General features: G+C 42.3%; 1 protein-coding gene across 3 annotated transcripts in view; it reads left to right on the plus strand.

Moving 5' to 3' along the window:
• The window catches only part of GLIS1 (GLIS family zinc finger 1), a 177,679-nt gene that overhangs the window by 84,035 nt on the left and 69,660 nt on the right, over positions 1 to 23,984 (plus strand). For all 3 annotated transcript variants that reach the window (XM_048946035.1, XM_048946033.1, XM_048946034.1), the window contains one exon: positions 3,310 to 4,411. In XM_048946035.1, coding sequence (XP_048801992.1) covers positions 3,310 to 4,411 — 1,102 coding nt within the window. The remainder of the gene's footprint in view (positions 1 to 3,309; positions 4,412 to 23,984) is intronic.

The following is a 23,984-nucleotide window of genomic DNA, read 5'->3' on the forward strand; positions in this document are numbered from 1 at the left end:
TAGGGAATGCAGCACTTCTGGCATGGTGCTGCTGGCCTCGTGCTCTGGCTCCAGTTACCACGTAAGGGAGTCTCTTTGGAAGCACTGTTTTCCTGTCCTCTGAGAGGCTGCTGTTACCCTGTGAAGGCCTTACACTCAGCTTTCGTGTGCTGAGCAGCAGTACTGTGGCCTCAGATTGGTACACAGATGCTCCCTGCAAAAGGATGCATATTCATGGGGTATGTTCCCCTTCCAGCCCACTCCTGTCCATGTTCACTCACCTGGAAGCCCCCAGTGCGGCCCTCGCAGTTCTGTGTGTCCACAAGGTGCTCTTTGTGCTGTCCTGCAATCTGCTGTCCCTCTCGCTCTCTTTTGGCCATTTGTTTCATATGAATTTATATTTATATCCAGGGATTATAAAGTCCTTAAGATGACACTGGCTATGCGTAGCAGCTCTGGAACCTGATCTCTGGCTGTAACAGCAAGATGCCATGGCAGACCCAAATAGCATAACAACTTGGTATAAGAGATGCACAGTGTGTTTCAGACACCTTGTCTCTCTCACATCAGCTTTGCTTCCCCATCCCTTCTCCACACTCCCCAGGCTGGAAGAAATCTGCAGGGTTTTCCCTAGAGTTGTGATGGCGAAATTCTGCCAGGAATACAGTTCACTTTCAGGCAATTTTGGCATTCAGTACATCACCACTTGACCATCAGGAAACTGAAACAAAGCCAGATTCTCCCTGCAAAGTTAATGATTGCGGGATATGTAAAGCACTTAGTGCTGAGGAGAAAGCTGTAGCGCCCAGAAAGGCATGGTTTCTGATCTGCATGAGCAGTCTGTCTTACCAACATGTAGGCAAAGCATGGGTAAGAAGGCCCTGCCAATGAGATGCTTGAATTTAGTGCCTTCATCTCTTTTGGTTTTGAAATATTCTTGGAAAAAGGTAGAAAACTCTTCTATGTGTCTCATATTTCGTGCTGTGCTGTATCACAACAGTACAGTCCTGATTCTAAGTAAGGTCTTGTGCTAGAAATGCAGACTGATGTTGGTAGGAACTTGGGGAATGTAGTATTCAGATGACAAAGACATCTTAATCCATCCTGCAGGTACTCTGCACTGACTCCTGCTGGAATTCCTCACATGGATTTCTGGCAGGCTGGAAGCTTTACATAATGCTTAATAGTATGACACCAATTATCACGGGCTGAAATGTAAGGATTGCGTTAGCTTTATGTGATGTGAGAAATGTGTTGTGTTTGTTTTAGCCCCAGGCTTTGGGACCACTAAGCTGTGGTACAAACTGAATTATTTGGAGGAGTTCTCATACAGAAGAAGCCAAATAGTAGGAAATCTCATGCCTGGCATGGAACACTGTAAACCTTTCTCAGAAAGCCTTTAAAGCAGCATACTTTCTACAGAGCAGCAGAGCCACAAGCTAGTGAGGCAGAGTTTCCCAAACATGTGCAGTACAAGTTTTTACTAATGCTTATGCCACATATTTTACAGACATATGGTTCTGTAAATGTTAAAAAATAATGTATGAATACTGTGTTTTTGAAAAAAAAAACAACCTCACCATCTGCAAAACCAGGTGCTTTAAGTTTACCCAGAGACCAACTGTGCAAACCTAAAGGGAGAAATTATAGCTAATGGATTATGGAAACCTCTAAAATTTTTAAATGTAATCTTTTTAAACTTCTGGTTGCAAAATGCAAGATCTAATTGTTCCGTAGCAATGAATGGTGGGGAATTTCATTTCTCTCATGTCCTTAAAGCTTTTTATATCAAGCCCTACTGGCTGCAGACTGTTGTAGCTTAGAAACCTGTCACCAGTGGATGTATGTTGCCAGCTGTGTGCCTCAGATTGATAGAATTCTTTGACAGCTTTCATTTGATGAGCAGGAAGTCTTTCTGAAGCTTTTTAAAATTTTGTTTTTATTTTCTAATTGAGAGCTGTTACAAAGAAGGAGTTAGTAGTGGTTCCAGCTCCTTGTGTTTGTGGTGGTCTGATGGAAGCAATAGAGATGAAATCACCTAAGTCAAAAAATAAATGCTGTTTAGTCAGCAGCTCTGCAGTTTAACGTATGAATACGTCCACAATATCTTAAGCATATATGTTTCTTCTTTTGAAATGTGTCAGATTTGTCAGCTACAGCATCACACAGAGCTGCCTAACGGCCAGGTTTTCTTCAGCTTTTCTGGTGATAGCATCAAAAAGCATAAAATTCATTTATATGGAACATTTCAGCATAAGAGCCCTAGAGGACCTCTCTGGAGGGTTTATTAGTTCAGGTACAGCTTTCCTGCACACAGATGTACTGTTTCCTCTTACAGGCCTGGCACGTCGTTGCATGGTGAAGCCACAGGTTAAACCCAACCACGCTTTAGGGATATGTTAAGGCACTTGCACTGGTCCTAACCAACAACAGGCAGTTGGGTCATGCACAGTAAACATTTATCGCTGAGATTATTATTATTATTTTTCATTTTAAAGCATAGGCCAATTGCTGACTGCTTGGAGGAAAACGTTAGAAAGAAATATTTCCTGGATGTTTTACTGAAAAGCCTATGTGGGATTCCTGCTTCCTGAGTGATTGAATTCAGCACGCATCAAAAGATGTTGAAAATCACTTCTGCAGAACCATCCTTTAGCACTTGTAGACCTGGGCAGATTATCATATGAAAAATGGAAATGAAAATACATTGTCTGCCAGTTTAAATCTCCCGGTTGTGGACTTTTTCAGTTCTCTTTTGACTGATGTCTCATCAGCTCTGGACCACTGGCTGAAATGAGCTATTCTTTATTCGGAAGCCATTTTTTTTTCCTTCACAGATCTCTCTCTTTTTTAATTCAGCAAATTATTTTAATTCTGTCATGTGTAAGCAGAATTCAGCTGTAGCCTTTTTGGTTTGAACAAGGTTGCCACGGAATTTTCCCAGTACACTGTGAGGAAAATACTGATATTTGAATAATTCAAAAAAGCCCAAAGCTCTCAAACTTCATTCTCAGCTATTGTTTTGCCCAATCTATTATGCATTGAAAACCTAGATTGTGATTGATGAATTGCCCGTAGCAGAGGTGGGGAGACTGGCTGTTCTGTGCATAACTCACTGTGTAAAATTAATCCTGTGTAAAACGATGCTGCCTTTACAGGGGTTGTAGAGGAAGCACTGCAGAATTTTTTGTTGTAATTGCTGCATTAGATGAGCAGCATTCGGCGGAGAGCGAGTGCTTCCATTCTCCAGGGCTTTACAAATGTTGTGTCCTGTACAAAAACGATAAATCCTGTGGTAGTCAGTGATGCTTAATACAAACTATATTACAGGTCACCCAGGTTTCAAGACTCAGTAGATTCTGCTGCTCCATGCCTGAATGGAAGTCACCCGGCTCAGCACATTAAACAAGAATGCCCCGGTGATTATAAGGCTCTGTCTGAGGCTTCCATGCACAGAAGGATTACGGAGGGGATGGAGCTGAGAGCCTCTGGTAGTCTGCATCCCGAAATAGACCTAATGAATAATAGCTTCACAAATTCACTTTCTTCCTACTTGTTTAATAATGAACACAGCTCCTCCCCGAGTCCGTTGTCACTTGGCACCCCTCAGCACTCAGCTAGGCTACAAGCAAGCAACCTGAAGAAGAGATGCATCTCTGTTGTGCCGTCTTCAGCCGAAGGAATTGATATTGCAGCTATCATCCGCACATCACAGACGTCACTGGTCACCTGTGTGAATGGACTGCGAACTAATTCAGCTGGCATTTCCTCTCATCCCGTGGAGATCAGTCATCACAGTGCTCAGAAATCCTCTCGGCCCCAGTCTTGCTCTCAGCCTGGAAACTCTTGCAGTGTTCCCTCCCCTCCGGCATGCCTTGTACCTATTTCTGCTGAGTGTGACAGAGGTGACTGTGAGCAGATACAAATGCAGCAAGTCGAGGAGAATGGAAGTCTCAGCCTTATGATGAATGGTACTAGCATTCCTCATCAAAACACCTCCCACAGCACACAGAAGGTGAGTTTCCTAAAACAAGAACCAGCTGACGATTATTCCTCCACCACTGATCTTTTCCGACATCATCAAGGGCTGCCTCCCCCTTACCATCTACACCAGCAGCTGAGCCAGACCCAAGGGACGCTGCCTCACTTACATGCCTCTATGTCTCCGAAATCCCTTCAGCCCAGTGAGGGGGATGAGCAGGACCTCGGCAATGGCAAACAGGTCTGTCGGTGGATTGACTGCAGTGCCACTTACGACCAACAAGATGAACTGGTCAGACACATAGAAAAGACCCACATTGACCAGCGGAAGGGAGAGGACTTCACTTGCTTTTGGGCAGGCTGCGTCCGCCGCTATAAACCCTTCAATGCTCGTTACAAACTGCTGATTCACATGAGGGTTCATTCTGGAGAAAAACCAAACAAGTGCATGGTAAGTCTGGAATATATTTGTTTGAATAGAAGCACATTACTCTGCTTTCTTTTTTGCTCTCCCTTTAACCTTACTCTAATACAGTTGTCGTGCTTTCCTGTAGCCATCTGCAGCAGGCTAAAGGAGAACTGGAGAAAACCTTAATATAGAAGGAAATGTTTGAGTAAGAAGCACTGTGGCTCTTGGAAAAGGGATTCGGTTTCCTTATACGAGAGCTTAGCTTTTAATACAGCGCTTTATTTTTTTAATATTCATTAAAGCATTAATAAAGTGATGATCAAAGCACACAGCAGTCACTTAACGTAAAACAAGTCACTGAGCCTCGGGTGACTTTTTTAATCGAGAAACATAAAACACATCTAATGAAATTCTTTTCATTCCTTCAGCTGAACAGTAACCCACAGATTGGTGAGTGCAAAAGTTTCAGCTGGTAGTTTGGAAAAGAAAAAGAAACTTGTTAAGGATTTTAAATAGTTAAAAGAATAGAAAGAATATTTTCAATTACGTTTTCAAAGGTTCTCAGGGACTTTTTTAATTTGTGAAACAGAGCTTTAAAAATAAGTAAAAACCATTGTTCTCTTCTGATCAAGAAGATGTAAACAACATCACTGTTCCAAAAAGAAGATCTTGGGAATAGCACCATCTCTGCATCTGCCCACCATGATGACAATATGGCCAAACTAAAATAAAAGTTAATGACTTCCATTAAGCTTTCCACATGTTTGAGACAACAATGATACAAGACCCTGACTGAAACAGATGAAGCAAAACAAGTTTGACATAAGCTTCCAAATTGGGCCATGAAATTTGGAAAGTCTTACTTGTAACACCCACATGCTCACGCGTGTGCGTGCATGCACTTACACATGCACACACACACAGACAAGTCCAAACAAAGGAAATGTCTCTGAGAGCAGGTTGTTGTTTGTGATAGGCAGAATCTTTGACTATATGTCTATTTTATTGTTTTGATCAGAGAATGATATAATGGAAAATGTTTGTAAGGAAAATCAAGACAAACTTTTCCATGGCAAGCTGTAGCTTTGTATGGAGCAATAGGAAAACATGCTTTTATGAAAAGCTTTCTTTTTTTTTTTCATTTGTTCAGGGATAAGCTTACTGGCTTTACAATGGGTGTGTCAGGGAAGAAGAAGGAAAAAACATATTCAGTGTTTTACAAAACGTTTTAAGGCTTTTGTAAGTGATCACGCCATTATCTGCCATCAAATAAATGAAAAATATTATCTTAAGATCTGCTCTGCTCAGTGGATATTCCCACAAATAATACTGGAAATAATGCAGATATTTCGAGAGCACCACCACATTGTCCAAGATAAAATGGAAAGTCTCTGAAGGCTTACTTATTTATCTCAGCTTTGAGTGAATGAACCAACTCACTCATTTCCAGAAGTAGCTCCATCCGTATTTGAAAGCACAAAGGATTTTGAAATGCCTATAAATATCTTTGTTTTGGTCATAAATCATCTAAGAATAATGAATGTTAGTTGCTTTTTACCAAACAAAAGCAGAAGTAAGCTGTGGAAGCCTGCAGATTTTATTTTAGCCTTCTTTTTTGTTTGACTGTTTTTAGCCATCTATAATGGAATCGGTCTTCTCCCCACTTTTATCTCACAGTTCTTAAAAGAAATATTTAAACATGAAACCCCAATTAGCTTTACTATCATGCTGAAAGATTCGCTGGACTCTATGGGTGAGGGAAGTTTTGTCTTTTTCTGCAAAATAGGTACTTGACAGGTATTGTATAGCAGAATTCTAATGTTACATTCCCATTCCTACAGGAAACTGGATAAACCAGAGACATTAAATCATGTAACATCCCAGCAAATGCTAACAACTTCCTCCTTTCAATTCCATACATCTGCCTCAAAGGGCTGGCTTTTGGTAACATCACAAGGCTCAGCATTATGAATAGGTTGGAAAAAACTTTACATCAGCAATTGCAGATAGCCTTCATGACACAGGTATACAGCCTTGGCATGGAAGCACATAGATGCGTAATTCCAGGAGGCAGTGTAGTTGTTCCCCTACATGAGATTGCCTCTGTCATAATTAGGAGTTTTACCTTGCAGAACTTGCACTTAACTCTTCTGTTCCCTGAAGAACCCTCTCCAATATCAGCAGAGTTATCAGTGTATGAAGAGTTACAAGCTGGGATCCTGTGTCGGAGCAAACCTGGATCCAAGTGGGCACATGAAAACTATGTCCTCTTTGCAAGCTTAGTTTTCTACCCTGGAAAGACCTTGATCTAGCAGGGACCAGATCCAAAGCTGCAACACAGCTTCTTAAAGTTATTAATATCAAGACGAGATTATTTGCCCAGTGAATTCCATTCCATTTTAAACAAGGGTTGCTGTGCAGTGTTTCAGTGTGCGGTGATGTCATGTCATTTTAAATGATGGCTTTTCTTTTGATGTGGTAATAATTGTGCTGTTATTCCTGCAAATTAAGAAGGTAGTTCATTCCGTGTCTATACAGCCCTGAGATTTTGTTTCATTTTTGCTGTAGCTCTGTTGAAGTAACTTTACATCTCTTGCTATTTGTAGTAGAGATTTTCTTTCGCTATTCACAATTACCCATTGTAGTTTTTTTAAGCCCTTGATTTTGTTCCCCTTGGTAAGATTACAGGCTGTGAGGTACCGGGCTGCTCAGGAGAAGCAAACAGCAAGCAGCCCTCCGCCACCATACATAAAAGTATTTTTCCATGTAAAATTATTAATTTCTTATGGCAGGCTTTGCTACTATGTACTGTAATAGACAAAGGAATTTTGGAATTCAAGCTACTTGAGAACAGGAAATACATGAGACATTTTGATTGAAAAGTAAATGGTTCACTAAAACTGCAGTTAATCCTTTTATTATCTTTCCAACAGCAGTTTCCACAATACTTTCATGAGGTAAGCTTCCTTCAGTCCAACTGTAACACTCTCATCGTTACAGCTGGTTTAAATTTAGCCAGTCTGCTTCTTTCTTTACTACAGACGGTTGACAAGCAAAACAGTATCTGGTGCAGAGAAGTACTGATGTTGCAGATCCATATTCTGCTTGCTGTGTTTGGTTGCCAAAACCTGTACTATGAGTGCACTGTTTTCATACTCTGTTAAATATTCTAATTTAGTGGTGCCTTCTCGTCATTGTGTCCCTCGGTTTGGTTTTTCCTTGGGCTCTGCAAGTAGTCTAAAGGAAACTACCTAATCTCTTTGCAATATCCTGTTATGTTTCATACTTAACTCATGTTATTTTAGTTTTATTAAATTTGGGGTTCATCTGCATTATAATCAAAAATATATCCAACAAAAATAATGATGCAATGCCTTTAAGACTTTAACTTCTGAAGATTAATTTCATGCTTTTTTAGATTTGATGTCCCAGACAATTGGAATTTTGATTGTCTGAGACAGCAAAAATTAGCAAGCTTAAATGGTTTTTATTTAAAAAAAAATTCATTTCTCATAGATGCATCTTTTGCTGTCTTACAGTTCTTCCAGTACTTTGGTGGGTAGAACCCTGCTGATCTCTAAATATTGCATCCTTGGTTTAAGCCCCTGCTAGTAAATGTAAATTTCGTTGTCTGGAATTGTTTCATTTGGAAAAATCCAAACATGGCTTATCAGCTTATCCTCTTGCACTTCTGTGGCTTCATAAAGAGCAGCAGATGAAGTTCTCATCGCTGTGAGCTTATGTGTTCAGGGAAACTCTGTTGCAGGCCTTCACAGACCTGAGAAAAGATACATGTACCTTGATGGAATCCCCACATATGCCATTTATGTTTATAGAAATTGAGTATGGTCACATTTGTGCCATCCCTGGAGGCAGCTGGATGGTGATAACAGCCATTGTTATTCTTTCCAGTTCATGTGTTTCAAAGAAACAAATGCCTCCCGTGTGCGTTTCAGCCCTGCCTGTGGGCATTGTGTTTCTTAGGTAGATAAGGCTTTGAAGCAAAATCTTTCCTTCTTGCATGTGTGCAATATATTCAGTTTGGGAACAGTCTCGGTGCTGTGATTTGGGTGCTACATCCGTGCACTGTGAAACTCAGCACTTGTGCTTTTTGCAATCAACTCTTGAGTCCCTGAGGGGGAGGCACTGAAGGTACTGCACTGGTGACTCAGATGATAGGTAACTTGCCTAAAGGTGTCTTTAGGGCCTTTACCTAAAGGGCCTTTACCTAAAGGCACCTTCAGGCAATTCCAGCTTACCAGCGCAGCTCCTGCATTCGAATCACTACATCACACCAACTAACCATTGGCAATTCTACCTATGAAACAGATCCTTGTACAGATTGCAGGAGAGATAGTGGGCCTGCTGTGCTCCCTGTTATTTTCATTGTACGCCTCTGACGCGGCTGGTTTCACGTGGCATAGACCTGTGAAAACTTCCAGCTGAGTGTGAGAAGGTGCTGCCTCTGTAACACATCATGGACTGAGACCTGTTAGCACACCTGTGGGCAAAAAGGGCTTGTTGAGCACATTGGTGTTACTGCTGCTGAGGAAACCAGTGGGGAATCTCAGTTCCCAAAAGACAGCAAGTATTACTCTATCTGCAGTCAGTGTATTACTCTATCTGCAGTCAGTGGGGAGCCTTGTCCAATAAAGCGTGGTGGGCAATACTGAGATCTCAGTGGGCTACATCTGGTGAGTCTGAGAGTCCTGCATCTGCAGGGAGGAGAGGTCTCTGTGCACAAGCTTGCATGCTTTGGAGTTCCTTCACCTAAACAATGTGTTTCCATGCCTGACTTGAGGGAATATTGTGGAAGTCTGCAGTGTTTTCATCTCTTAGTGTGGATGGTGTCATGTGCTGATGCCAAAGAAGTGCTTGAACAAAACAGTATTAGCCTCACTTTCTTTCCTTTGAAGTCAGTAGTAGGAAACATCCATTCTATCAAAGCTGCCTTACCGCAGATCACTTTTTATTAGGTTTTTCTGATGGCATTTCCCGATACTGTCAAGGAACTGCACTATTAAAAACACTGTGATTAGAGGAGAAGTAGATGGCAGAGCAGTGGTTTGGTGAAAATGCAGTGTTTATTTGTTTATGAAACCCACTACAGATTACAGGGTAGTGCAGATGGCTTTAAAGACGCACTAACACTGGAGGGCAGGCTGTTAAATGTCACCATGTTGGTTTACCAGCAGCAGCTGGTTGAATTTGAATTCTTTCCTGTCCACAGCAGAGCTCCAGCCTGGCAGATCTTGCAGTTTGCTGTGTCTGGGCTTGTCCCGTACTTCACTGCTGTAGAACAAGAACCTAAACTGTTGTTCTTTTTGCAGACAGGAGGAGTACTGCAGTGCCATGCAGGGTTGTGGTGTGTTCAGGGGCTCCACTCCTGCCTGCTGAAGCAGAGCTGGTGGTGTCTCCCGCTCTGGATTATCAGCTCCCCACCATGAACATTGGGAAGAACGTTTAGGACATTCTGTGAGGTGCTTTATTGCAGGGTGATGGAGAAGGATGCTGTATCCTGGCATAGCATGGGACTTCCACAGAGGGGGATATCAAATACATGCTTTCTTAGCTTACAAGAGAATTTAATTCCATCAGGTTTTATTTAATTTGACTTGATAAATGATTCCGTAATTGGGAGCCTGGTTAAAACATAATAATTATTTTTGGCTGCAGTCTTCCTGCTATATTTATGCAGAGCTAATGGCTGCTTGTAGATATTGCTGTTCATTCTGAGATAAAGCAGTGACATCACCACAACATAGCGAGTATTCACTCTATGAAACTCACTGCCATAAGATATAATGGAATTATTTAGTACTGTGGTTTCTCACAGCGCTGGATAATTTCCACTATTAGAAGTCAGAATGTCCTCAAGCTAACGTGTCAGGGCAAAGCAGGCAGAGTGGTTTAGGTGGACTTGTGGCACAAGGATGGTTGTTTATTTCCATTTTCCAAAACAGAACTTTTACTAGATATTCAAGGCCAATTATTTCAAACCAGTAGCAGAATCATTGCAAAACAGTTTTGAGTGGAAAGTTGTCAGTGAAGCTGGATCACATTCATTTTGGAAAACAAAATGATAGGGGAACAGGGAATGGGACTGGAGGGTTTTGTTACTAGTGGCGTTTCTTAAACAGTGGACTATTTTGGAAATAATGAAACGTTCCTGTAATTTAACTCATCTTTTTTGACTTTCCATTTCAGAATGAAAAGCACTGAACAAAGAGGCTTTTTACGTTGTGTAAAACCTCTCCCTCTTTGATTTATCTTGTGTTTTTATTTCACTAGAGCAGTCCCCAAACAATTGTATTTCAGCTCATCCTGAACTGATTTCTTCTCTCTTCATTCTTCAGTGTTTTGATTTGCCCGATGAAAAAAAATAAATTGACATAACCCCAGCTGCACATTATTGGAGGGGAAAATGCACCGCTTTCCCCAAAAGCAGCAGAGGTGTGTCAGAATCCTAAACACTAAGCTTTCGACAAATACCTGCCAATGTCTGATAGACAGAGATGACCCTAAAGAAACGTTTTGGTGTAAGAAATGGTTCTGCACGGTGACTGCAGAGCTTGGCTTCCCGTGACACAGAGGAGAGGGAGTTTCATCAGGACTGCTTCACACTGAGCTCAGGCATTCACATTCTTTGTCAGATCGTATGGGCTGAAGCATGCCCAGCTTAGAAACTTGAAATTTATTAGTTGTGACCTGGGATGTCTGGCTGCCAGACAAAATCCTAGGCATCGCTCCCAGGTCTTTTTAGAAGATTTTGCTAGGCTCCCTTCCTTTCCCTTTGCCCAGTTTGCACACAAAAATGACATCTCGATACCACGTTTTTATCTTTATCTCACTGTCCCACAAAACTCAGTTAATGATTCCTTCTCATTTTAAGACACAGAATTATTTCCAGCTCTGCTGTGGCCTGGCTCTGGATGATAGTCCACATGGAGATTTATTCAAACCCCCGTCTCAGCGCAGGCCTATAAACCTCTCATGGGGCATCACCTTTTGAAGATACTTTGCAAGCGGCCTCTTAACTCCCAATTCATTCCAGCTGCACCACGAGATCACTTTCTTTGCCATGCAGATCAATGAATTGTATCAAATAATCACATCTGAGGATGCAAAAAGTGAAAGGCTTTCCAGCCTCTAAGCACTGGGTTTGCAATAACTTAAGGATTTCTGTGGCTCACCATTTCCCATCTAACAAAAGCGTGGCAAGGTTTCTTTTTCAGCCATGCATCCTGTCTGGAACTGAATTGTCCGTCAGCTTCACTGCATGGATCTGCTTAGTAAAGATCAAGTGGTGCACCCAAGTCATGAGTTTTGGAGAGCTGTGAACTGTCTGCTTCCTATAGGAACGTCTTAATATGCCCCAAAAGCACTCAAAGATGGGTCCAGCATTGTTTTATTAGGGTAAGGTGTCTCCAGAAGGTGTGGGAAAACAGGTTGCCCTCAGTGATGTGTGGCAGTTTGCAGTTACCTGGGAGCCCTGGCAGAGGATTTTTTCTCACTAAAATTTCATTTTTTAAGATTTTGCCTCTGAGCATTCCTATTCTTACCATTCAGAAGGTGGAAAGCTTGAAAGTTCTAAAATTTTAAGCAGTCCTTGTGACTGCGTTCTTGAGGTTAAGTGCTTGGCTTTATTTTATTTCCGTGTATGTGTTCTGTGGGAATTATTATAAATGGCACGGGGCTGCTCTGAGCTCTTGGTGATGTAGCCTTTCTGAGCAGCGATTAACCTCAGAAAGAAAATAGCTTGAATCACCTGGCAGAGGGCTTGGTCAAATTAAAAAGCAGTAAAATTAAAGATTGTTTAAAAACTGTGCCAATGATATACTCATTAATGTTTCTTATTACGCCAATACATTTTAATACTCCGTATTAGTGAAACATATGTCATTTAATAAAAATGTTAATCTGCATTTGCAGGCAGCACAAAGGCTGTATAGTACAGTCTCGGGGGAGAAAGAGGAATTTAGTGCGCATTAAAAACTTTATGCAGTCGTTTATGCAGTTCTAAATGTGATGCATTCGTTTGTTCCTTCAGGGCAAACCAGCACCAGTTAGCCTTTAACAATCGGATGAGAAATAAAAAGCCATCGTCCTGCAACACGGGGCCTTTATGTTGGCTTGGGCTTCACAATGGGCCGGATTCTGAAACCTTCCCTGGCTTGATTAGCAAGCTGCCCAGCCGACATAATAATGAGACGATGTGCTGTTTAAACCAAGTATGTAGAAACTTGCCCTTCTGACAGTCCACAATGAGCAAGAATTTCAAAAGCAAAGCCTGAGGTCAGTTTGCTATTGCTGGGATGTCCCCAGCTCAGACAGGGCACCTCTGAAGATGAGGTGCTCTTTCTGTCAAAGCAGACAGTGTCTAATAGAGTTACTGAAATTTCATGAGCACTTGTGGAAATGTTGACCTTATACCTCCATTTTCATACAAATACAATGAAGTAAGTCTCTCTGGAGCAGAGCGAGGGTGAATAGTCATGGTGAGGTAGTGAGGCCAACAGTGTAATGCATCCATAATGACAGTTTGCCTCTCTAGTGGTTCTGTCGGCTGAGAATCTCAAAGCTCTTTCCCATTTCTGCCTGCGTTCAGCAGAACTGCAGTGAAAGCTGTTGCACCAGATGCAGTTCAGTTCAGACAAATTACTCTGCTACTTTCTGTCCCCTCTTACCCTTGTGTGGCTGTAAAGAAACCCTGAATTTACAGCAGGGTGCACGTGTCCAGCAGGGCACAGGGTGCCAGTGGTCTTGTGAGGAGTCCCTGGCAGAACAGGCAGGGACAAAGTGGGAAGACTTCAAGTCACTGTGAGGCTATAGACCTTTACTGATGAGAAAAAGACCTCCACTTCAGAGCATTACTCATCTGAGTAAGGGTGTGCAGAGCTGTGCTTTTATTCAGCAACTTTCAAAGAAAATGCTGTCGTTACAGTATGAATTCTATTCCAAATTTTGCTTTTGTCTTCCCTTATTCTCCTTCTATTGTTGTATACAGACAACATGTCTGAAGAGATGCTCGCTCAGGTACAGTGTAACTGCAGTGTTAAATAATTGATCTTGATCTTTCTTTTGAAACAGCATCCAAGGCATTTAAAAGTGGGAAATGGAAAAAGCATGTTCTCATAATCCAGCTCAGTAAAGTTTGCACAACTGCTCTTTGTTTCATCATCCCTACAATAAATCTTTCATTTTTGCCAATTGAGAATGCCTACTAAATCTGCAAGTGATTACTTCCCTGAATTGTGTTGGGATTCTTGCAATACATTTTTCTTACATGGGTAATGATAAAATAAGAGTCCATCAAAAATACTTTATTGCCTGGCAGAGAGCCTTTCGTGAAATGGTTTTGATTCAGGGAGACTCTTCCAAGCATTTTAGAGCCGTTGCTTACAACTTTCCTTTAACCCTTGCATGGAGGGCTGCCAGGCCCTGGGAATGCCCTCAGTGAGCTGCAGAAGCAGGACCTGGGTAGCAATTCTGCTGCAGCCTGGGGCTTGGGCTGCCTGCATGCTGTTCAACCTGTGTTTGTAGAGGCTATTGTGTTACTGCTAGATTGGAAAGCTGATGAATGTCAGACTGGCAGGAACCTTGTAAAGCTAATCTGATGCGTCCTTGCTGATATGATTTCACTCTGTTTCAGTGAGAGAGAGAGGAAGATGGAGTATTAAACAAAATAGCAGGAAAACACAGGGCAAAACCGGTGGAGCATTGTAGTCACTGAGCCCAGCCTCTGCAATCCCAGGTAGCATGTCCCATGACAGTAACCCTTTCAGTACAGCCAGAGGCACAGAGTACTTTTATGGCTGTGCCTTTGAGAAAGATGCAGTGACAACACTGCAACTTGAAGTCAGGAACTTCCAAAGCGATGCGAGACAAATCCAGCTCTGTTTTTCCAGACTTTCAGAATGAGTGCAACTACATTTGACTGCCTTGATGCAGGAACTGACCAGCTGCAAAAATTGCTGTGCTATCTATCCATTGTGAAGGGATCCGGTTCCCTGCTGATCTCAAGCACACTGTCTCCACACAGAACAAGGCCCATGAGGTTACTGCTGGAATGGCCCAAATTGTGATGCCTGAAAACGTGTTCTAGTACTGCAGGAGAAAGGGATCTGGCATGAGACCTACCGTGTGGGGCTTGCTGCACTCTCAGAAAACCAGCAGTAGACCTGACTCAGTGCGGAGTGTTCTCAACAAAACCACATCTAATGCTTGACACGTTGCCCACTTGCCTCTGTGCAATAAATTCTCTAGTCAGACATGACATGAGGAGAGAAGAAAAAAGAATATGTGAAAAATATATAAAAGCATCGCAGTTATTCCTGCATAGCCTCAAACATTATCGTCTTGGTTTCAGCCGGACAGAATTGATTTTTTTCACAGTGTCTGGCGGGGTGCTTTGTTAGCCTTAGGAGAAAAACAGGTGAGGGATTCTGTATCATCTCTCTTTCACAGATGGATACTGAAAAGCAGCAAGTTTAGAACTTCTTAAATGAAAGACTTTTTAACGCAGGACAAAGCAGAAGGGATCGGTGTGGAAGGAACCGTTCTGAACGCTGGCATCCTGCACTGTGGGACGTGGTATCTCTAACCTTCCATTGCTTGCTCTCGGGGAACTTGTAGCTGGGCCACTGGAATGACAACACGTTTGAAACATGAATATTTGTAGCTGCATTACTTCATTTCTGGTGCTGTAAAAATACCATTCACATAATGGGGTAACGGCCTGCAAGTTCTCATGATTTCAACTGTTTTGGAGTTTCAGGAGTTCTGTTCCTTTGTGGCAAGCATCCATCTCTCATTTTAACATCTTTGGCACTCGCCTAAAGGATGGGAAATTAAAAAATGATTAAGGGGACAGAGAGACAGTCTTTTAAAGAAAGATTAAAGGAATTAAGGGCTGGGGAGTAAAGAGCAAGGGAAGGGAGGGATTGTTTAGAAGAGAGCAGAGCATACAAGTGGGGGTGATCAGGCATAACCAAGCAAAGGAAAACTTAAATCTAATCTTTCAGTAGAAGCTTTCTAACTATGAGGTGTATCTTAGACTGGAACAATTTCACAGTGGACACTTGGTGCACAATTGTGTGAAGAATATGAGCTAAGCTGTCTGAACAACTAGAAAATATGTAGAAGATCTTGATTTCTGCTGTTCTGTGAAAATCGATTGTGTCATTAGGCATAGGAAAAGGAACTGCATTGACATTCATCAGAGTAAATGTTAAGCCTCCAGATGTCTGTCTATGCTCCAAAGGTATTATTTGTGTATTTTGTCCTCATAGTGTTGCTGTGAAGAAGTGAGAGACAGTGAATGTGCAGAGGTGGTGCTGGGCAGCCCCCGTATTGTGGGTCCCCCTGTCCTTGCAGGCAGGACTGTCGGAGCATTTCACAACTGAATGCTTGCTTTACACCTGGCAAGTATGAAATCAGGGATGACTGGCTAGAGCAGTCGACTTACCACAAAAGATACCTTCTGTTTTGTTTTGTTGTTACCAGATTTTACCTTTGTAGAACAAAGTGTTTCTTCTCACCATGAATGAAAGGTTTGCTATTCATTCCAGTGAATGCTATTGTACTGCATAAAGCCTTGTACCAGAAATGACTGTGCTGAGATGTACGGATGGTTTATTTCTGTTGGCTGTTTGGGCACATAAAGGTTGTTGAGCGCAGCAGCTTCACCTGAAGATTCCTGCTTTAGCTTTCTTCAGGCAGTGAAATTCAAGTTTTGGTTCAAGCTTGATATTTTGCTGTGCACTCATCCCACTGTTCTGTGCTTTGGCTAAGAAGGGATGTGGGACACATCTGCACTGTGGATGTGAGGGATGCACCAACAGGGGATTACAGACAAGTATGCCAAGCAAAACTTGGGGAGAAAGAGGCCAGCTCACTCCTAACCATCTCTGCTGCTGTGTGCGTACTTGGGCCTATGCTGGCCAATTCTTTGGTGTCTCTGAGTATGATTGATGGTAGAAAAACAAGGCAATGACAGGCATGGTAATGCCTTGCTGTTATATATTTGACATGGATTGAGATTCCTTGCAGAGGTATTTGTTTGCTCATCAGGACATGCAGAGCTCTGTTTGGTCTGAGTATTTGCACCAGCCATTCCGAATAAGTCTTTAGCAGGTGAAAGCACCTCAATTTGAGAATTGCCTTAAGGGTACTGATGGACAACAGAGGACTGTGTTTGTGAAGCACTAGAAGTACAAACTTAGGAGGTAGATCATGCTTGTTTTGAATATTTCATGTTGTCACATACAGGCTCTGATACGTGTATATTGTTTTAGGAAAATCTGTGTTGAAACACATCTCTGAATGGCAACAGAAAAAAGTGGGCATTGCAGTCATCCCAAATACTTTCGATTTTGATTGTTTATAGCAACGCTGACAGAAACTAACACTGTACACAAAACTGGTTTTGAGGCTGCCCTTTTTCGGAGTTAATGACCCACAGGCTGGTGGAAATTTGCCAGTTTTTGCCAGTTGGGATCTGGCCTGATTTTTCTGGGGGAGAAAAGCATAAGGCCGTTTCAAAAACCATTTGGATTTTTGAAAGTCTGTGATGGTTGTCTTCTCTCAGTCTGTAGCTTCTGATTTGTTATATGTTGCATTCCTAGTTAACTTGTGCTTTGCCCAAGGACAGCATACCCCAATCGCTCAGGTAACTGCATTTAGACCTGCATCTGTGAAAACACAGACCCATTCCAGTCAGTGTGACCTTCCACATTTCACACTTCTATTAAATGATGGCTTTGAGGATCCACTGACACAGCTCTATGTCCATCCAGGTAGGGTTGTTGTATGCATTTTATGAGAGGCCGTTTATTGCACATTTGTCTGACACTTTACCCTGGGACTTCTCATATGTTAGGCATGGCTGGTTTGGCTTACATAATTAACCTGGAAAAGGCAGACTCTGTACCTGAGCACATTTGTTTCTAAAATCAACAAAAGAGAGGGAGCGAGCCATTTATACCAATTATATACACAAAAAATTCCTTGAAGGCAAGGCTATATACCATGCATTATGTTCAGGCAAGTATGGGATCATTAGTGTCATTCATAATAATTTGATTTACCCCAGTGACTCCAAAACAATACATGGCTTGTAGCCTTGTGAATCGGTGTGCATTAAGAATTGCATTGGCAGCCCTGCGTTTTTAGAAGGAAAGCTCTCAGGTCTCACCATGGTGGAGGTTCTTTTGTCGTACAAGTTTCTTTACTAAGATAGATGTTACTTCAGTTCACAATAAACAATCCGACTCCGGAGTTTTCAGCCTCAGTTTTCCACAGACAAATTGTGAAAGCTTCTAATTGTAGCCTAAACAGAACCATATTTTTCATAAAAACATGACAGCGTGTCATTCTAAATTTACGGCACTTTGCCCAGGAACCATTTCAAGTAGAAAAATCCAGCCTCCACCTTAAACAAAACAGTCCAACCTGTGCATTAAGGTGAGTGCTTTCCACTATAGTGTTGCACTAGAGATGTTGTCACTGTTTCAGCTCTTTCTCTCCATGCAAAGACACCAGTGTATACTGAAGAAAATGTTATTAGTTGAATACTGGAAAATTCAGCTTAAAATGGTTGCTAGTAAACAACTACAGCAGAGCTGTCCGATTTCCAGGACTGATTGTAGCCAACTTTAATTTAGATCATGAAAGATGAAGAACAGAAAGCCTTTCAATACTGATTTCAAGTTCTTTGCTGCATTTATGAGCACACAGTGGCTTTAGTCGTGACCCGAGTCTGTTTCTGATAAATTGTGATAAATGTTTCATAATATTATTATAGAAATGAATACATCCTTTAGCTATCTAACTGTTGGACTGATTTAAGGGAAGGAGAGGCCTGTCAGTGTCTGTACATACTGGAGCACATCAGTGGCCTCTGTGGCTCCCAGCTGGGGCTGTAGCTACTGTGCTGCTCTCCCATCCTCTGTTGGCACTGTGCTGCTCCGCCTTGGGCAGCCAGTGAGCACACAAAGCTGTCTGTGCAAGGCAGGGGCTCCATCCCTTGTGCACCTGCACAGAGCCCGCCCAGCTGCAAGCTCACAGCCTGCAACAGTCCCTAAAGGCAGATTTCAGTGGTGCTGACAGCAAAACTCCCATTGACCACAGACAAACAGGAACACAGCCAGCCTGTATGATACAAGCTTGATAGTCAAACCCCTGTTGGTGAGATGCTGAGTGCTTCTGTTACAGAGGTGGATGACTTACCTGAGCTTTGCCATGCTCCACACTGCTCCATTATATGGCACCTCTGAATGCTGCTCTCCGTAAGTTCCTCAACGTGTTTGAGAACAGGGTGATTTAGTTTGGTGACTCAGCTTGGGAGGAATCATCCAGGAGTTTTGTTTTCTCGGTGAATTCAGTTGTAATTGCACATTGTAGTAATGTTGAGGGCAAAACAGTACAAAGACATTGAAGCCTTTTGTTACAGTGAGTCACATCTCACTGAAAGCCAAGTGTCACACGAAGCAGACAACTCATGCCTGGCTGTCTTCTGGGGCTAAAAGCTGAGGGTACATGTCGTACCTATACGTGTCAGAGTGGGAGTCCTGGGGCTCAGCCACAGCCTTCATGTTTTGTTTGGATAGCAGCAGAGCTCTGTGCAGTAGTTACTTTGGAGCTGGGCTTCCTGGGTTTGTTCCTGGTCTATTTATTCATTAATAATAATTGAGTGTGAAAAACTAGCTCTGTTTTTCAGTTATTAAAATACATTTTTGTCGTTGTGACCGGTTTTTGTCATATGTGAGGTGTATGTTCTGAGCTGTTTAAACACCTGCTTGTAACACTGCTTTCCTGCTGCCTCACCAAGTCCTCCAGTGAGGACATCAGTTCGCTGTGAAGGGCAGGACTTTCTCCTTCACTCACAGACTTTGAAGCAGGCCAGTGATTTTTCAGATTCATGCAAAAGCAGCAAATGAGAAGAATCTTTCCAAGTGCTGCAGGCCCAATTTGAGAAACTGCTGTATTCCACTGTGAGACCATCTAGAAACCTCAGAATATGCATACAAATACACAGACACATTCATTGCAATCGCATCCCACCTTTGGTCTTGTTTTGCTTGACTTATGTGCATATGTGTATAGGTGAGAGTAAATAACCTAATCCTAATTGCCTGAAGATACACATACAGACATCTAACAACATGCATTGCTTGTATGCCATAAAGGAGCATGTTTGTGTGTAAATTATCTTTACAGATAGATTTCCTGCAGTACATATATATATATATAGCCAATATAAATAAATTCTTGTCACGGTAGTGGTTTTTATCTGTATGTTTGTCTTATAAACTAGCAGGTAATAATTCAAAGGGTCTTTCAAAAAATGCAATTAATGTCTTTTGTTATAGTTTCCCTGGGTTTAATAATCCCCTCTTCCAGATTTATATTGGTTTCTGGAAAGTAATGCTTATTAGAGTGCTTTTCCAAATTGGCCACAATAATCCACTGAAATCTGCCAGCAAAATCATTGCTGTGCTTGTGAAATTGCCAGGATTGCCTGGCAGTTATTGCTGGGATGGAAGGGGAGAGGAAAGGGAACAAAAGTTTCATAATATGTCACTGCTATTGATCCCTTCATTATGGGTCTTAGATTTCAGTTGAAATGTTTACTGAATCCTCCTTGAAAGGTGGAATGCATGGTGGCAGGTTGGCAGCGTGGCTGTAACAGACACAACAATTTGGTAATTCTGTTAGGCAACTGTACTTCATTCTGAGCATATTTTAAAGCACAGATGTATTCATGTGTGTAGGTATAGGTATATGTATGCACATGTGTGTGAGTGCAGGTATGCACCCCTGCTCCCTTCCCTGTTCTTGCAGAAAGGATGTGTGTATTTCCTGAACCAAGATCATGTTTTACATACAGCTCTCACCACAAGCACCGAGTTGCTGATTTAAACCACTCACCTGCTGCCAGGCACATTTAACACCTCCACCTGCCTGTTCTCTTCTGCTTTCTGCAGGTGAGTGTGGGAGGGAGACAGGCAGGGAGGAACAGCCATAGCCCTAATACGTATTGTTTTCTGCTGTACTTTTAAAGTAGTGGCAAGGAGTTGATTTTGCAGCATCTGAATTAACCTTTGATGTGAACTGCTGCAGAATGGACCATAGCCCTGGTTTTGGGAGGGCTTTGCATCTCTAGCAGCTGCTGACTAAGGGATGCTGAGTCCTACTGCCTAGCAGAGAAGGTATGTAGAAGAACAGTAGGGCTGTGGCCTGCCACAGCTGTGCTGAGGGAGGAGGACAAAATACCTCTCCGTTGGAGCCTTGGCACCATGGCTGGGACAGAGCCCATGTGGGATGACTGCTGCAGGCTCTGGCACAAATACTGTGGCCAACAGCCATCTCTGGTGAGCCATTGCACAGGGCAGACCCACCCCCAGAGAGCATTTGTGCACGGGATTTATATTCTACAGTTGCAAATGAGCTTTTGTTTAAATCATCTGACTAGTGGGTAGGATGAGTGGTGCAAGAAAGAGCAGCTTGCTGCACTACAGGCAGCTGGATAGCACTGCACAAATATGTGCAGACACTCCTGTGTGTGATAGATGGCTTGCAGGGCTGCCATTGCCCTCCTCAGGTATAGCAGATCCCACATTTTCTTCATAAAAGTCCATTCTGGCTTGGATTTTTTTATTTGTATTGCTGCAGCCACTGCAGTTTTACCATGGGGGGCTTTGCCTTTTGTTTGTATATTATGGGCTGAGATAGTGGATGGCCACTTCAGAAAATTAACACATTCTGAAACATACTTTCACTCCACAATACGTGGTTAAAGGTTATTTCCATCTCAGCAGATGTTAATGTGCAAAACGATGCTTTGCAGCAATAAATTTCCCTTAAATTTTCCTTGTGATGCTGCAAAGTAGCAGCCAGGACAAAAGGCACATTGCTCTGGAGACGTCCCTCTGATGTCTTCTGTCCCCTGGCTCACCCATACTGCAGCCGAGGGCTGTACAATTTGGGGAAGAAGCCATGCAAACACACCTCCCCTGTTAATACATCCTGATCTGCCTGTGACAAGCCAGAGTGGCAGCAACACATGAGGAATGAGCAGTGCCTTTTACATATAACACCAAATTCTGGAGTCAGTGCAAGTCAACTGGTCTGCAGAAAGAGTCGTCTTCAATTTTTATAGACTTTTAATTTGTACGACAGTTTTTATTACTCTGATTGAAACAGAGATGATGTTTGTAATGCCTGTTCATGTCATTTCAAAACTTGAACATCAATCTGATTTTTTTAAGGGGATTTTGTGGTTTTCTTGGCTTTATGGATTTTGTTTTATCCTTCTTTTATGCATTCTGCTAAATTAAACCAAAATAAACCCAAAGAAAAAAGTGATTCTTCAAAATGCATTTATTATTTTATCCCTTCTTTGGACGGGAATTTTCATCAGGAGGCAAGGATAGAACGTTCTATTCAGCCTTCTCCTGCTGATTTATAAAAGCCATGATGCCATCCAATAACGAGTAACAGGGACTGCAAGGAAGAGCTCTGTAACATAACGCCGCTCCCCTTTTTCACCACTGACTGTGCTGGTGGTCCGGGCGTAATCCCAAAACGTGTGAGATGCTCTGGGAGAGAAGCATGCAGCTTCTTTTGCTGTGGGGGGGGCTCAGGCCTCAGAGGGCATCCTGTGCTGCTCTGCCGTGGCTCTTTGGTGTGCTGGGCTTACTTAGGAAGGTGCACGTTAAGCAATGATTGCTGGTAGTTTTCCTACAGAGCAGAACTTGGGTTCCAGTGGGATACCATGCAGGGAATGCTTTTAACCACAAACCCTGGCAAAATGCTTCTAAAATAAGAGTCTGCTATTGCAGGGTTGTAAGTCAGCTGTCATTTTTGCTTGAACTTGCCAGGATCATTCAGAAGATCCCATTATGAGTATGGCAGTGGTAGCAGAGCAAGGTGGCATCAAAGACAAGCATTAGCCAGCATCGGCTGCAGAGCAGCAGGTGAGATGTGGCTGCTTCCTCCTGCATTTACCTGTCAAAATGACTGTGCTAACACTGAGGTATCTGCTAGCAAATGCAGACGTGTTCGAGTTGACAAGTGTAAGTGGTTGCTGTTTTATCAGCTTTAAAAAAGCTTTTTTTTTTTCTTCTTTTTTAATCTGTTACTTTCAACTGTCCGTTGCTGTGGCAGTAAGGCATTTTTTGGAGGTGGTTTCCACACGGGGACACAGGGTTGTATGGTGTATGAAGAAGAGCTTTTATTTTGCCTGTCCAAGTGCATGTGTATAGCAGTTGGATTTTTTTAAATCAGATTGAGATTTTCCCCACTTCCAAATGGGTGTTGGCATACACACTCGAGCAGAATGAGTCGCACTTGTTACAGATGAAAAAATGACATTGGCAATTCAAAATTATCTTCCACGTGGAAAACTTCTGCAAAGATGATGTTTGTGCAAAAAAAAAAAGCTTTCTGCCCTGGTTCTGGATTCAAGGTACCCCTAACTGGTCTCTGCGGCTGCTCTTGATGCAGTGGGATCGGGATGCAGCCCTGTTGTGACAGATGTCCTCTGACTGAGCAGGAGACACAAAAGTCACACACAGCATCGAGTTGTTGGAGCAACTAATATTTGACAATTTGAAAAAGTTTTCTTTTAGGCTGAGTTTTATGTAAAGCTGTTTACATTAAAATGACATCCAATTAAAGTGTATCATGTAAGCCACATCACAGTTCAGCACACATTTTCTGTTTTAGCTGACATATGGCCCCATTTATGAAAATAAAAATCATCATGTTTTGATGATATGTTCACATAATTTATGTGGAAAAGCAGGGGGGGAGAAGCAGGGAGAGGGAATGCTTTTACTGTGTAAAGCCATTATTTTCTGTGACTCATTAAATGTCTTCTAATCCATCTGCAGGAGCAAATCCCTCCTCTGTCAGCTCCTGCCCAGGCTTTTCTCTGCCCATTTGCCATGCAGTACCAAGGATCTTAATATCTGCCATGGTCAGAGGCAATGAAAATGTTTTGCACAGTATCATTCCATAGCATAGGCGTTCTTACAGGAAGGGATTCTATAGTATTCTAAAGAAGAGAGAAAATCAGTTAAATTAAAAATGAACGGTCATCTCAAGTCTGTGTACCTGTGAGGGTTCTCTGATGTCTATGGAAAGGTAATCTCCTACTGAGGTCCTTTCTCCAGTCTTTTCCCTGCTCAGCTGCCAGTTTTCATAAAGAATAAGTACGAACATAATATCTTTGCAACCAGGAATCCTCTGTCAAATTTGCCTGCCGTTTTCTCCCTATACAGAAAAATCATTTCTGCACACCTGAGTGTTCCTGGGCGTTCAGGAGAAAGGCATGTTGCTCTCATGAGGGAAACTGATTGATAAGGAAGATGGTTTGTTTTATAAAGCGGTCAGGAGTGAGAGATGTGTAGTGATCAGCACAAACCTGGGTATGTCCAGCCACCTGCAGCCAAGGCTGCCAAGGTATTTCATCCACATCATGACCCTTGCTCCCACAGACTCTGCGAAACAGAATAAAAGCCTCTAAGCTGATTTTAATCCATTTAAGGCAGCGTGATGACAAAGCATTATTTAAAATGATATCATTACATTTGTCCATTTAAACAAATGC

Source organism: Lagopus muta, chromosome 5, assembly GCF_023343835.1.
Source record: "Lagopus muta isolate bLagMut1 chromosome 5, bLagMut1 primary, whole genome shotgun sequence".
Lineage (NCBI taxonomy): Eukaryota > Metazoa > Chordata > Aves > Galliformes > Phasianidae > Lagopus > Lagopus muta.